At 46.6% G+C, this 15,251-nt stretch overlaps 5 protein-coding genes across 5 annotated transcripts; 3 read left to right on the top strand and 2 right to left on the bottom strand.

Moving 5' to 3' along the window:
* The first annotated feature begins 5,133 nt into the window (after window positions 1-5,133).
* Window positions 5,134-6,064, top strand: LOC130150458 (histone H1.10). Its single transcript, XM_056341452.1, has one exon. It carries the CDS (start codon window positions 5,166-5,168, stop codon window positions 5,829-5,831), a length of 666 nt encoding a protein of 221 aa, XP_056197427.1. The 5' UTR covers window positions 5,134-5,165; the 3' UTR covers window positions 5,832-6,064.
* A 928-nt stretch (window positions 6,065-6,992) lies between these two features.
* Window positions 6,993-7,737, bottom strand: LOC130150479 (histone H2B 1/2/3/4/6). Its single transcript, XM_056341475.1, has one exon. It carries the CDS (start codon window positions 7,690-7,692, stop codon window positions 7,312-7,314), a length of 381 nt encoding a protein of 126 aa, XP_056197450.1. The 5' UTR covers window positions 7,693-7,737; the 3' UTR covers window positions 6,993-7,311.
* A 222-nt stretch (window positions 7,738-7,959) lies between these two features.
* Window positions 7,960-8,897, top strand: LOC130150473 (histone H2A.J). Its single transcript, XM_056341468.1, has one exon. The coding sequence runs from the start codon at window positions 8,021-8,023 to the stop codon at window positions 8,408-8,410; it is 390 nt and encodes a 129-aa protein (XP_056197443.1). The 5' UTR covers window positions 7,960-8,020; the 3' UTR covers window positions 8,411-8,897.
* A 4,754-nt stretch (window positions 8,898-13,651) lies between these two features.
* Window positions 13,652-14,280, top strand: LOC130150470 (histone H4). Its single transcript, XM_056341465.1, has one exon. It carries the CDS (start codon window positions 13,913-13,915, stop codon window positions 14,222-14,224), a length of 312 nt encoding a protein of 103 aa, XP_056197440.1. The 5' UTR covers window positions 13,652-13,912; the 3' UTR covers window positions 14,225-14,280.
* A 286-nt stretch (window positions 14,281-14,566) lies between these two features.
* On the bottom strand, window positions 14,567-15,009 carry LOC130150480 (histone H2B 1/2/3/4/6-like). The gene has a single exon (XM_056341476.1). The coding sequence runs from the start codon at window positions 14,992-14,994 to the stop codon at window positions 14,614-14,616; it is 381 nt and encodes a 126-aa protein (XP_056197451.1). The 5' UTR covers window positions 14,995-15,009; the 3' UTR covers window positions 14,567-14,613.
* Window positions 15,010-15,251: the final 242 nt, after the last annotated feature.

The following is a 15,251-nucleotide window of genomic DNA, read 5'->3' as shown; positions in this document are numbered from 1 at the left end:
AGTCAGCACTGGTAAGAACCAACTGGAATGCTGTGTCCAGCTCTGGGCTCTCCTGTGCAACAGGGGCATGGGCATAACTGACACCAGTGAAGAGCCACAAAGCTGATGAAGGCACTGGAGTATCTGTCCTATGAGGACAGGCTGAAATAGCTGAGATGGTTCAGCTGGAAGAAGCAGCTGAGGGTCTTATCTATGTGTTCAGATACCTGATGGGGGAACTAAAGGAGGCAGAACCAGAATTTTCTCAGTAATGTCCAGGACAGGAGACAATACACACAAACTCAAACACAGCAAATTCTACTTAAATATAAGAAATAATTTTTTGGAACAGGCTGCCCAGAAAGGTCGTGGCATCTCCCTGCTCTAGCCGATCCTTCTTTGAGCATGGGGATCAGACCTATTATGCTAGGTGTTATATCAGAAGACCTTTTTTTAGGAGATGTGATTGCCCTAACAATTAAATATGTCAGTATATCTTGTTAGCTTTGTTGAAGTATATATCTAAAAGGATACGGAGTTCTTTACTACTGACAGCCATTTAAAATCTTAACCCTTCCCTATTACATAAACTTCATGATTGCTGAATCAGTATTGTCAATATAGTTGCAGCATACCAGAGACTTGACTAATGTCCAGGGATTCCCTAAATGTCTGCAAAATCATTCTTTGTCAAGAAGATAGTATGCCTCAACTAAAAGTTTGTAATTTCTCTGAGTCTTCACCATGCTAACAATAGTAATTATAATTAAACGAGTGTAGGCTTTCAGCTAAATGTTGCTAATCAGCTTACCTGGATTGTTTTCCTCCTACAGCTAAATGTCTAATTGGCCTTTATTTGTCTAAAGTCTAATCTGTTTCTCCTCCATATGGAATGTCTCTTGATAAGAAAAAAATCTACTGTTTTCTCTACTATACACTTTTAGGAATGACTGTTTATGTTATATGTTGTCGCGGTTTAACTCCAAACACCAACCAAGTATGATGCAGCCACTCACTTACTCCTCTTCTGCCCCCAGTGGGATGGGAAGGAGAATCAGGAAAAGGGTAAAATTCATAGGTTGAGATAAGATCAATTTAATAATTGAAATAAAATTAATAATAATAACAACAATAACAACAACAACAGTAATAATAATAGTAGATGAAAAGGAGAGAGAGGGAGAAGAATAAAATCCAAGAGGAAAAAACCAAAACAAATGATGCACAATACAATTGCTCACCACCTGCTGACTGATGCCCAGCCAGTCCCCAAGCAGCCATCAGCCTGCCTCAACTAACTCCCCCAGTTTATATACTCAGCATGACGTTCTATGGTATGGAATATCCTTTTGGCTAGTTCAGGTCAGCTGTCGTGCCTGTGTCCCCTCCCAATTTCTTGTGTCCCTGGAGGCAGCCTTAACAACAGAAAAGTTCTTGACTTAGTGTAAACATTACTTAGCAACAACTAAAAGCATCAGTGCACTATTAACCTCATTCTCATACTAAATCCAAGACATAACATTGTGCCCGCTACTGAGCAGAAAACTTAACTCTATACTGACCAAAACCAGGACATATGTGAGCTACTTTTGTTTTGAAGGTCCTTGCACTGGAAAATATGCAGACATTTTGTAGGGTCTTCTGTGATCTGCACTAGCAACTATACTGCCAGGCATGGAAGGAAGTCAGGGCATGTTGTGTGATGATGCATGGAAATGAGGTTTCATTTTAGGGAAGTAAGGGTATGCATTTTAAAGAGGCATAAGAAATTAGTTTGAGGTCCTGAGTAGGAGATAAACAGACTCTGCATTTGGACAGGGTACTTGGAAAGGAAAACCACAGAACTTTCAATCTTTGCTATTTATTTGAAATTTAGTGTGAAAGGAGTCACACTTAAATATTTGTTGCTTCACATGGAAACTGCCAACATTTTTTATTACCAGCTCACACTCAAAACTTGTGTTTTCAAGTAACGTTGCTTGGCAGGAAGAAAATTTCTCTGAAAGATTGAAAAAACATTCCATAATCTACCACAGATTTGCTAAAATATGTGGTGGGATTCTTGCTTTGCTTTGTCTTCTTCTCTTATCTGTAAAACACCCAGGGTAATATCAATGATATATGTAAGGTAAAGAGAGATTGGCCTTTCTGAAAACTGAGAATTGTTTGGTCCAGTGTTGCTTTTAACAGCTATTTCCAGCAATGAAAACTTGAAAATTTTTGGAAGATTCTAACATGTTTATTTTATCCAGTTAAGGATAAAATGTCATTGCTGAGGCCAGGGGGGGAAATGACTAGAAAAGACTCCCTTTTTCACACCACTTCATAGCTCTAAAGCCCTTCTCTTTAGAGAAAGATGGGCTTTTGCAGAAATGGTTGCTAAGACCAAGAAAATGTTCACTGCTCAGAAGTAGGCCAGGAATAATTCCCTGTTCAGAACAGAGCCAGTGTGATGGTTGACGAATAGATGCAATGAAGGATGCTGACACATAATGCTGGAGAGCAGCTGCCAGGTCTCCCAGTGTCTCAGACTACTAGGGAAAAACAAAGAGCTTCAGCAGTGCTACTCAGAACAGGGAGCAGGAAACTGTTCAAAAGACATGCAGATTTGCAGGGACACACCCAGAACCAAAAGTGGGAGAAGTCCTAAATTTTGCTCCTTGAAATTCTCAGATAATAACCTCCTTCGTCTGCTTTCCTTACAAAAACACAGACCACCTTGTGCATTTAAAACTTGCCAAAGACTATGGACAGCAATCCCTACATGCTGTGGGAAGGGAAGAAAATCTCTCCTCTCCTGGTGGACTGAGAACAGGTTTACAAAGAGCGAGTTTAAAGGGAAACATGCCCAAATGTGTGAATGTGAGGGATGGAGCTGGTAACCAACCCTTGGGGCTACAGCAGCACTCTTCCACCAGTGGTTACTGTCCACTCCCTGTTGCTCCCAGCTCCCAGACCAGTTTCAGACGTAAGAGTCATAAAGCTCTAATACTAAATTGTAAAACCTACAGAGATTAAAGCACATTAAGTTTCTTTTAGTCCTTATTCCCTAAAGAATGTGCATTACATTAAACAAACCTGGACAGATGACATCCCTTGCCAGCTCTGTCTTTTGTCAGACTTTGCTTTATGGTCATCTCTATTCACCTAACCTGGAAAATAAGCATAATGCCCTCATCTTACCACAACCAACTATCTTTTTACCTCTCAGGCACATATTCCTACTGTTCATTTGAGTTACCAGCCTGAGCTTTCAAACTCTATGGCTACCGTGAATTTGGTCTAGTTGTTTATGTGGGAATGGTGTCACATTCACAAGGAGCATGGCAGATCTCACAGCCCACTTCAATATGCCTGTCCAGTTTTTACTATGGGACACCTAAAAGCCTAATTTTTCTCTTTCTCTGCTTTTGCCTTCCTCTTCTTCATTCCTTCAAAGTATTTATTAGCTGGCCTGCCTGCAGACACAACAAAAGAAAAAAGAACTAAAAGAGAATATGAAAAGGTAAAGGTTCACTGGTTTCGCTTTTGTTATTCTAATGTATCTTATTTATCCTTGCCATTTTAATCTATCTTATTTCAACTAACGATTTACTATGAAGTATAACTTAACTGTATTAAACATTTAATGTATGAAAACAAATACCAGGGCCCTTTGCAACATACCACTTGTCTTCTAGAATCTCAAATTTGTCCATCATACATGAGAAGCTCATTTGCTGAAATAGCCTACTGACATTTTGCATGGCAAATTTTTACAAAGCACAATGGGGCACAATATGACATTTCAGCTTAATTTATTCTTTTCAGCCAAGGTAAAAAATCCTAGCTGCTTTTTCATTACAGCCATTCACAGCTTTTGTCTTCTGATATACTCAAAAATTATCCTAAACAATTCATAACAGCCCTTAAAAAATTAATAATAAATTTCTGCTATCACTTTGTGAGACAATAATTAAGTGGGATCATAATAATTAATGCTGATTCTGATTTATGAGGATATTCTGGAAATTATTTCAAAATTCTGAGGATTTGGATGAAAACCTAAATTTGGAACTGTTTTCCTTTTCCTTTAAATGGCAGATTTTAGGAAACATTAAAAAACGGGGGGGGGGGTGGGGGTGACACACACTCAACAAAGTGTGTTCAAATATTTATAGGTAATAATGAGGCTGAAGCATTGTGTTCATGCAGGCCAGATTTCCACATTATTTAATTTATGTGAGAAGAACCGAGGTTCCAGCTGGCTTCTTTAATATTTGAGTAGCTTAAAATATATATTAGTGTATCTATACCTGTTTGACATTTTCCCCCTGAAAATCTGCTTCTGAATTTGTTAAGACTTAAAGAATAACTGTATACACTACTGCAACCGTAAAAGCTTTAAACTAGAACTTTATCCAGAGTTTATATGCATTAACTAGGTATTGACAGTTTCAATTTATAAACAGAGACTATTGGTAAAAATTCCAAATTCTTGCTATTCACTTACAAACCACCACAAAAAATGCAGAGCCCTGGCAAGTTTCAGACACTTTTCAACAGTACATATATTCTTCTGAAGGACTCTCATTTCCCCAAAACAGGAAATTCTGTAGAAATACTGTATTCTTAATAGTTAAAGATATGGTTAAGGGAGCCGAATCTTTATCCATATTCAAAGCTCAGCCATGAAATTGTGTTACTTCGTTCTCTTTGAAATCAATTTACGGCAAAAATAATGAAGCTACCCCCTCGGTTTCTACCCTAGTGTGGAGAAAACCCCCTAAAGAATAAGCCTGCAGTACGGGGAAGGAGTTTTAGCTACAGGTTTTATTTTAATTTCGATGGAAAAACAAAAGTTTGCCGTTCCCGGGGTCTTGCTGACTTCACAACACGGGGTTAAACACATCTTTTCTTTCTCATCTGGGGTCCCAACAGCAAGAAACTCCCCCGAATGAAAGTCCACCGTCTTCTCTTCATTCCCCGAAGAAACCGGGGTGATTTCCTGGCACACATTTTACAAAAATTCTGAATTTATAACTCCGAAGAAACACAGACTCGGAGGACGAAAAGCTCTTCCTGGCTCACAGTTAGGCGGGCTCTGCAAAGCACCAATCACAGATCACCGCTGCGCTATAAATTCAGGCATCGGGGTTACTGTAGCCCAATTACTTTCTTTTGATTAGGAAGAAGTCTCTGCAGCGATGTCGGAGACCGCTCCCGCCGCCGCGCCCGCTGTCGCGGCCCCCGCCGCCAAGGCCGCCGCCAAGAAGCCGAAGAAGGCGGCGGGCGGCTCCAAGGCCCGCAAGCCCGCGGGCCCCAGCGTCACCGAGCTGATCACCAAGGCCGTGTCCGCCTCCAAGGAGCGCAAGGGGCTCTCCCTCGCCGCGCTCAAGAAGGCGCTGGCCGCCGGCGGCTACGATGTGGAGAAGAACAACAGCCGCATCAAGCTGGGGCTTAAGAGCCTCGTCAACAAGGGCACCCTGGTGCAGACCAAGGGCACCGGCGCCTCCGGCTCTTTCCGCCTCAGCAAGAAGCCTGGCGAAGTGAAGGAAAAAGCCCCCAAGAAGCGGGCAGCCGCGGCCAAGCCCAGGAAGCCGGCTGCCAAGAAGCCCGCCAGCGCCGCTAAGAAGCCCAAGAAGGCAGCGGCGGCGAAGAAGAGCCCCAGGAAAGCCAAGAAGCCGGCAGCTGCCGCGGCCAAGAAAGCGGCCAAGAGCCCTAAGAAGGCGACTAAGGCTGCTAAGCCGAAAAAGGCGGCGGCAGCCGCGAAGAGCCCGGCCAAAGCGAAGGCGGTGAAGCCCAAAGCAGCCAAGCCCAAGGCGGCCAAGCCGAAAGCGGCCAAGCCAAAGAAGGCGGCGTCCAAGAAGTGAAGTTTTCAAGTGGAAATACTTAAACCCAACGGCTCTTTTAAGAGCCACCCACTATTGTCCCAGAAAGGGCTGATACACTCCGCCGCGGAGCTCCGTGCTTGCCGCAGGGCTAACCCCACGCCATGTCTGTGTGGGACGTTCGGGACGTTCGTCTGTGGAGTGAATGGGACGCTAAACTTCGGCGGTGTTTACGCTAAGACTTGGAAAAATAAAGTTTACGTTCCCTGCTAAAACGCTTTCTAAAGGCTGACTTTTTCTGAGCACCGCAAGAGGCTGTACATGTTAAAGGGACTGCTAAGGGTGGGTGTCGCTCTTGGGCGTGGAGGTTTCTCTCGGTGCTCTAACCAGCTTGGGTTCCTAACAGCCTGGCTGCGATTACCACTACTTTTTAGGGACTGTGCCCGGGAGCTGTCGGCACGGCTCCTCCGCTTCCTTGACAATATCTTTTCCGATCGGCAACGCTGTTGTGGGGCAGGTCTCAAATTCTCCGTGACTTCACCGACCTGCTTTTTGAGAAAGAGGTTGCCGGGACGGGAGGCAGGTAGAGATGCCTGCGATCCTCTTCCGCACCCTGCCGGCCTGGTGGCGGTGCGGCCAGAGTTCCGCCGGGCAGTGGTCGGGAGCTGCTGCGGGCAGGGCGCTCTGCGGCCGATCGGAGCGCAGGGGCAGAGCGGAGCGGCGCGGCGCTCCCCGCAGCAGCGGTGTTTGCGGGGCTCAGCCTGCGGCCGGCGGCGATTGGCTGACGGGAGAAGCCGCAGCCGCTTATGCGGCGATCGGGGAATTTCGAAAAGCGCGCGCGGCGAACGGGACACGGAGCGCTGCCTGCGCGGACTCCGCGCCTGCCGGTGCTCCCGCGTCCACACCCCCCTCCTCCCTCCAGTTTCTCCTCACAAAGTGTCTACCTCTGTCTCAGGTGTCCTCGCTTCCCCCCAATCTTCTTGTCCTGGTCTTTGGATCTACAAGGCTGCTCCCTGTCTTCTTATACAGAAGGCAGTTTGTAAGCTTAGACTATCCCGGGAGACCTATGCAAAATATTTGATCAGGCTCATTCATCTTCCCGCTCATCCTCATTTTTTAGGGGCGGTTATATTAATACAGCGATTGCAAAGTATGTGAAATCAGAAAGATTTGTCTTTATAGCAGAACGTATAATATAATGTACTGCATCTCAAATCTGTACTGCACAAGCTGAACGATACTGCTTTATTTATTGGAAAAGTATTTTAATGTTAACATATATGACGTAATAGTTAATACATTATTGACTTAAAGCTATATACTTTAACATGGATTCCAGAGACAACTACCAGTCATTGCATGTTCTGCTACGAATTTAAGTTACTTGGAAATTCTATTTACCATCTCAAATAAATTTTAGCATCCAAAACTAACGAACCAGTACTGTGTTAAAGCTCTTATAATGAGTATGTGGATGGCTCTTAAAAGAGCCTTTGGGTTTGAAGTGACGGTCCGAGACACTCTACTTGGAGCTGGTGTACTTGGTGACAGCCTTGGTGCCCTCGGAGACGGCGTGCTTGGCCAGCTCACCGGGCAGCAGCAGCCGCACGGCCGTCTGGATCTCCCGCGAGGTGATGGTGGAGCGCTTGTTGTAGTGCGCCAGGCGCGAGGCCTCGCCGGCGATGCGCTCGAAGATGTCGTTGACAAAGGAGTTCATGATGCCCATGGCCTTGGACGAGATGCCCGTGTCGGGGTGCACCTGCTTCAGCACCTTGTACACGTAGATCGAGTAGCTCTCCTTGCGGCTCTTCTTGCGCTTCTTGTCGCCCTTCTTCTGCGTCTTGGTCACCGCTTTCTTGGAGCCCTTCTTGGGCGCGGGGGCGGATTTAGCCGGCTCGGGCATTTTAACACAATTCTGCCGTTTTTCCGTAGTGGAGTCGCATGCAAAATGGCCGCAGAGCCCTCTATTTATAGGGCTGTTATGCAAATACCAGCCCTCTAATTTGTTCAATGCGATTGGATCTTCTCTCACGAGTGTGTGCCTTTGTCTCTGATTGGTTACAATACGATCCGGCTTGTCATTGGTTCTGTAAGCAATGACTGAGTCCAGCCAATCAGCAAGCGCTAATCCCGCCCAGGGAAGGGATAAAAGGGGAAGAGCCGTTGCGTCAGTATGATTGCCTTAGTCTTGTCGCGAGAAGGGAGGGCGTACTTTTTGTGCTGTCTGAAGCATGTCCGGCCGCGGGAAGCAGGGAGGCAAAGTCCGGGCCAAGGCCAAGTCGCGCTCGTCGCGGGCCGGGCTGCAGTTCCCCGTGGGCCGCGTGCACCGGCTGCTGCGCAAGGGCAACTACGCGGAGCGGGTGGGCGCGGGAGCGCCCGTCTACATGGCGGCCGTGCTGGAGTACCTGACGGCCGAGATCCTGGAGCTGGCGGGCAACGCGGCCCGCGACAACAAGAAGACGCGCATCATCCCCCGCCACCTGCAGCTCGCCATCCGCAACGACGAGGAGCTCAACAAGCTGCTGGGCAAGGTGACCATCGCGCAGGGCGGCGTGCTGCCCAACATCCAGGCCGTGCTGCTGCCCAAGAAGACAGAGAGCCACAAAGCCAAGAGCAAATAAGCTCAGAGAACAAAGCTGCTTGGACTTTCAACAAAATAACATTATAACTTAAAGGCTCTTTTCAGAGCCAACCACACAATCAGAAGAAGAGTTGTGTTGCTTTTTTAGAAAAATACTTCTGTGCTAGGTGGTATTTCTACAGAGCATGTGTTAGGTGCTCTAGTCTGTATCTTCAGTGAAAACACCAGTGATTTATTGATCATGTGTCTTGTAGCAGGATTGGCAAAACACTTGTTTTTACTGTTGGATCTCGATTTTCATGACTTTTCAGGCTGCTTAAGGTGTGAAATACAGGGGGGTTGGCTAAAAGATTGGGGGAGCGGAAAAGGCTATGCAGATATATAGATAAATAAATAGGAGAGCATCTTAAACCCACATAAATACATCTAAGAATGAGAAAAGGCTTCTTTTGTATGCTTTTTCTTCAAAAGATGTAATGGTTTGCTGTGACTTAACTTTATTTAGAAATAAAATGAGAAATTCTGTAGGGGAACTGGCTCATTTTTACTTTGATCCTTGAGTAGTCATACCTGGACAATGAAGTAATAACATACATCTTTTCTTTCAGAAGAAACTCCTTTTTCTTCTGAAACACAAAGTGCTGATTTATTTCCCATTTAAGTGGGATTTTCAGTCTTGCCAGGTAAATTCCCTCACTGTGCATAGCTATTCTTATGTCAGTTAACAGTGGGTAGTATGGTTTGAATTAATTTTCTATATCCTTGGCCCAATCATTACCCAGAGCACACTGTTAAAGCTGTTGAGGTTCAGTTGTAAATTATGAGAAAGATTGTCTAGGTGATTCCTATTGCTTGAATATTCCCAGAACTTGCACCTGGTGGTCTGCAGCACATTGTATTCAGGCCATAGCTCCCACTTGTGCCAGCACCTCTGCCCTCCCCGTCCCCTGGGGAGAAAGAGGAATGCTCTGGCCTTGGAGGAAGGAAAATACCACTTTCAGCAAGATACTACCCTCTGTGCCTCTCCTGCCCACCCCCAAGCTGTAGCAGAGAGGCTATTTAAGTAGGACTGTATCATGGCCAAAGAGGGATATCAGGGATGATTTCTGGAGAGAATCAAAGCAAGAGAGCTGTCTGGAGCACCAGACTGTTCTGATAAGGTGGCAGTTTCTGTGCCTCAGGGTTTTGTTTGCAAGTGGATACTTGTAGAGCTGTAATGTTTTCATTATGCTGTTTTATTGATACTCATTAGCTGAAACTACCTCTCTTCTGCTACATTTCTTGAAGAACTGTAATGATATAAAAACTGTGTTTTAACATGCAGAAGTCTTCTACTTTTGGTTTCCAGAACAGATACCTATATATGTGTGTGTCAGAAGATTGCAGTCATAGAGTGGTCTGGGTTGGAAGGGAGCATCTAGTCCAACCCTCCTGCTGTGGGCAGGGGCACCTCAAAGCACCATCCAACCTTGAACAGCCTTGAACACTTCCATCTACAGCTTCTCTTAGCAGCCTGGTACCGTATCCCACTGCCTGCATTGCAAAAAAAAAATCATCCTTATTTCCAATGTAAATCTCCCTTTTAGTTTAAAACTGTTGTCTTTTATCCTTGCACCTGTCTTTCTACCTTCCTTGGTAAAATCTCTCAGTCTTTCTGTATTGAAAGTCTGCAATAAGGTCTCCCCAAAGCCTGCTTTTGCCCAGGCTGAACACCCCAACTGCATTAGCCTTTCTTCAAAAGATAGGTGTTCCAGCCCTCTGATCATTTTCACAGCCTTCCTCTGGACCCAGCCTAACAGGTCTGTGTCTGCCTTGTGCTGGGGACCCCAGAGCTGGATAGAGTACTCCAGGTGGTGTCTCACGACAGCAGAGTAGAAGAGAATCACTTCCCTTGACCTGTAGGCCAGGGTGCTTTTTATGCAGCCTGGGACAGCATGGGCTTTCTGGGCCACGAGCATGCATCTCTAGATTAAAGCACTGCAATTCCAGAGAAAGCCCATGGGTGTGGGGGTATCTATATCCAGGAGTGGGATTTCTCTGTGAACAAACTCCTATCTGTGGAAATCAGAGTCGGTACCAGAGAGAGCGTCATGCCCTTCTGAGTGTGGAAGTAAGGCCAGTACATCTATCCAAATTATTCCTGTCATCTGATCAGAATTAGATTATTTTCTGCAGAATTTCTTTCCTCGTATTTCACTCACTACTCTGCTCAACTCAATAACTGGAATTTTAGCCTTTGTGATACTTCAGTCCACTTCCTAGTATTCCCTACTTTTGTTCTTAGCCACTAGTGGTTTCACCAGTTGTGAACCCTGTGCTGCCGTCACACTGATGAGGCTTCAAATGTAAGTGTCTTATAAATCAGATGGATTATATGATAAGAGTGCTGGCAAATCTGCCTGGCATATGCCACTGGATGAAGGAATGTAGCAAAGCAAGTTTAAGTAAATCAGATTTCTCATTTTCATATACAACAAATAGTAGTAAAGAGGAAATCCATACCATATGGTGCCTTAGCTGTATTACTGGGTTCCAGTACCCCTTTGCATTCTCAAAGAACCTGTGATGCAAAAAAAAAACCCTCCAACCAATCTCCCTCAAATGCTATAGATTGTAGTTATGTTTAGGGATAGCTTAATAATATAAGTCTATATATCAAAGTCATAAATCACATAGGCAAAAAGATAAGAGGCTTTTCTATCTCTTTTTCTCCTTCACTTTGGTAGCAGTGTTAGGAACGTCCTCTACTAAAAAGATCTTCCATGAGTTTAGTTTGCATATTATTGTTATTATTACAGTTGTAGCTGATACATAGGCGGATTTAAATTGCCATACAAGCGCTCAAGAAAATTAAGAACAACGTTTTAGTTGGGTATAATGCACTAATGTGATGATTTTTTGGCAAATTTTGTACTTCCTTGTGCAGTCATGATGAGATATTTTCTTACTACAATAAACAAATGCAATTTCCTCATTATAGTTTAATGAGAAACTAGGGCAACTGTCCTAATTAGTGCACACTTGAAAAGCTACATAATTTTTTTTTCAATGGAGCAGAGTTTTGCAAGTGTTTCCTTTCTCATTTAACTTCTAGTACTATGCATCCAAACTCACGAGGAAAATTTAGTACTTACAAACTGGGGATTGAACCCTAGGTTTTGATCCAAATATTGTCTCAAATCAACAGTAAAAGCAACTTCATCAGGCATTACACTCAGTAGCAAAATTTTCTTTCTGTTTTCATTATTTTTCTCTAAGAAAACCCTCTGGTCCATGAGAGAGCTGATTACGTCACTAACAAAAACACTCAGGAAACATGTCTGTGGCCACATGCAGCAACCTACAGGCAACGCAGCCTTCTAGAAAGCATGATATTAAATTATATTAACTGTGGTCCACACTTTTGGAAAAAGGTTTTGCAGCTAATTAATCTGAAAGCTACTGGTCTCAGCCTCTGCATCACCCATTTCTGCCAGGACACTGTGGAAGACAATTTTCCAAGTCTTCCAGTGGTTGTACTGACAGAGGGAATTGCACAAGGATACTCACCCTGCAGTTAGGAAGAGTTAGGAAGTGATGATTTTGACACACTAAATGATTTTGTGTAATTTATTTTCTTTTTTTTACTTTCTTTAGTATTCAGAAGATTGTTTATAACTGCCTCAGGAAACATAACCAGATCTCCAGGTATAAAGAACAAAGCAGACTTTGTAGAGGCAAATGGTGATATTAGCCACCAGCCTGGCAGGTCCACTACTGACAAACCTTCCAGTTAGTGCAGAGAGAGCTGTAATTCATTATTTTCATCCCAAAAGTGAACATGAACTCAATTAAAGCTAGTTTTGCCAGCTTTGTTGCATATATAATTGAGTGGCAAGTCTTTAATTTAACTCAGAGTAACAGTTTGAATGAAAATGGAATTCACAGTGATAATGATAATGGTAAAAAAGACTTGGTATGTATTTGGACACCTGTAATGTACACCTGTAGCATGAATATCTCAATCACATTTTGCCCTCAATTTATTCTGCCAAGAAGTATTCTGGAGGTGTTGCCTGAATTCTGTAAATTATATTTGGGAATGAAATTACATAAACAACTGTACAAATCTAAAACACAATCAATCATTTCTAAAAGGTAAACATGTTTGAACTGCATAATACTAATAACAGAATAATTTGCATGTACCATAGCTATATTGCTTTTATTCTGTGTAACTAACAGTTAAAAGCCCAACACACTCATTTTAAAAATAGCCTCCTAATGCTTTCAGTATTTATTCATTCACTTTACAAATACAGCTCAACATACTGCAATCAGCACGTATGTGAGGTCTGTTAGCAAAAGCGTGATATACACGGCAAAATGTCTAGATTCCTCATCTGAAGAAGGAAAACTTGACTATCATTCATTTTTTCAAATAGTATACAAACATCTGGTTGGTAATGACTAACGCTCTCTTTGGCTTGCCGGACCCAGCTGCACGCCATCGAGCACTTCCCCATTCCAGAGGCTGCCAGCCGCCGGGAACGAGCCCGACGCCCTGCGCCCCGCGCTGCCCGTGGGACCGCGCTGCGGGGATGGCGCTGAATGAGGAGGAGGAGAAGGGCGAGAAGAAGGGCGGGCGAGAAGAAGGGCGGGCGAGAAGGGCGGGCGAGAAGGGCGGGCGAGAAGGGCGGGCGGGCCCTTCCGCGTTCTCCAGCAGCTGCACCAAGTCGCCTTCACGGAAGCCTAACGTCTAAGCGCTTCCCACCGGGGCCCCTCGTTGGCGATATCCCCTGCTGCGTAGGGCCGCTCACCCTGCTCCCTCTCGCACCGACCTGCGGGTAGCTCGGTGTGGACATGAAAGCGCTGAACGCTCGGTGCCCAGCCCAGAGGGCTGCACGGAGGAAGGGGCATCTGTCGGAAGCTCACTGTCCGAACAGACAAAGAAAACACGGAAACGTCACGGCTGAAACGGACAAAGAGACCGCGGCCGAGAAACCCGCGCTCTGCGGGCTCCCAACGAGCGGAAGCGGGGGCCGGCGGCGGGGCGGGGCGGCAGCGTGAGCGCGGCCCCGGATTGGCCGGATTTTGCCGCAGACCCGCGGGCAGCGGGGAGGGCCGGGGCCGGGGGCGCCGCCGCAGCCGCTCTCGCCACCGTCGGAGACCCGGCGCTGCCTCGCAACGGCCGCCCGCGCAGGGGGGCAGGGACGGGGCGGGTGGGTCAGGAAAGAAGCCGAAAGACGGGCCGGGGCAGCGCGCAGGGCGGCCGGGCGGCGGGAGGCGCGGGGCGGAAGCGCAGCCCCGCCCGCGACAGGCGGAGCCACCGGGCGCGTCGCGGGGGCCGGGGCCGGGGAGAGCGCCTCGGCCGCCGTCTCGCGGGAAGCCCGCGCCGAGCCGCGCGGGGACCGCCCGGGGGCGGCGGGCGGGGGCAAGGGCGGAGACTGGGGCCGAGCCCCCCGCCTCCGCGCCGCAGTCCTCAACCAGGTCGGCTCCCGGGGAATATACTGCGGCTCCACGGTGGCGGCGGCGTGCAGTGTGCGGCTGCAGTAACGCTGGCATGTCTGGCAGAGGCAAGGGCGGGAAGGGGCTCGGCAAAGGGGGCGCCAAGCGCCACCGCAAGGTGCTGCGCGACAACATCCAGGGCATCACCAAGCCGGCCATCCGGCGCCTGGCGCGGCGCGGCGGCGTGAAGCGCATCTCGGGGCTCATCTACGAGGAGACGCGCGGCGTGCTGAAGGTCTTCCTGGAGAACGTGATCCGCGACGCCGTCACCTACACCGAGCACGCCAAGCGCAAGACGGTCACGGCCATGGACGTGGTGTACGCTCTCAAGCGCCAGGGGCGCACCCTCTACGGCTTCGGCGGATAAACTTGAATTGCAAACGTTAACGCTGTCAAAATCAAGGCTCTTTTCAGAGCCACCCACATATTTCACAACGAGAGCTGTTCATTACTGAAATACTATGTAAAGTGCAATTTTATAGCTCAAAGCTGCAGGATTTTATACTTGGAAAAAATATGTTACTTGATTTGCAGCTCTTAGAGTGTGGGGCTCTTAGTCTGACTGTTGAGAGCTCTCTGCCCTTTAAGTAGCTATGTTTTGGTTACCTAAAAGTACTTAATTTTTCAGTAATGTGCAAATCAATATGCTGTTTACATACCTTCTACCTCCCAAGAAAAACGGCAATTCAGCCCTTCTCAAAAAAATTTGTGGCTCTTAAAAGAGCCTTTGGGTTAAAAGTAACGGTCCGAGACACTCTACTTGGAGCTGGTGTACTTGGTGACAGCCTTGGTGCCCTCGGAGACGGCGTGCTTGGCCAGCTCACCGGGCAGCAGCAGCCGCACGGCCGTCTGGATCTCCCGCGAGGTGATGGTGGAGCGCTTGTTGTAGTGCGCCAGGCGCGAGGCCTCGCCGGCGATGCGCTCGAAGATGTCGTTGACGAAGGAGTTCATGATGCCCGTGGCCTTGGACGAGATGCCCGTGTCGGGGTGCACCTGCTTCAGCACCTTGTACACGTAGATCGAGTAGCTCTCCTTGCGGCTCTTCTTGCGCTTCTTGTCCCCTTTCTTTTGCATCTTGGTCACTGCATTCTTGGAGCCCTTCTTGGGTGTGGGGGCGGATTTAGCCGGCTCAGGCATCCTTAAAAGTGTCTTTCAAAGATCTTCACTATACCTTCAAGAACATCGAAAATAGCCCTTGCATCCCTTGGCATTTATAAAGGAGTTATACAAATTAGTGGATTGTAATCGTCCCATTTTTATTGGAGTAGAAAATCTTAACGTAGAGGCACTTCCATCCTGTAATAGTCACGGCTTAAGCACTGCATTCTACATGACTCTGCTTTGCAGTTATTGTGATGAGGGTACTATCTTCACCAGCTAAAAAACTTACATAA

This window comes from Falco biarmicus, chromosome 5, assembly GCF_023638135.1.
Source record: "Falco biarmicus isolate bFalBia1 chromosome 5, bFalBia1.pri, whole genome shotgun sequence".
Taxonomy (NCBI): Eukaryota; Metazoa; Chordata; class Aves; order Falconiformes; family Falconidae; genus Falco; species Falco biarmicus.
Note: the sequence above shows the minus strand (reverse complement) of the source record. Positions and strands in the feature narration are given on the sequence as shown.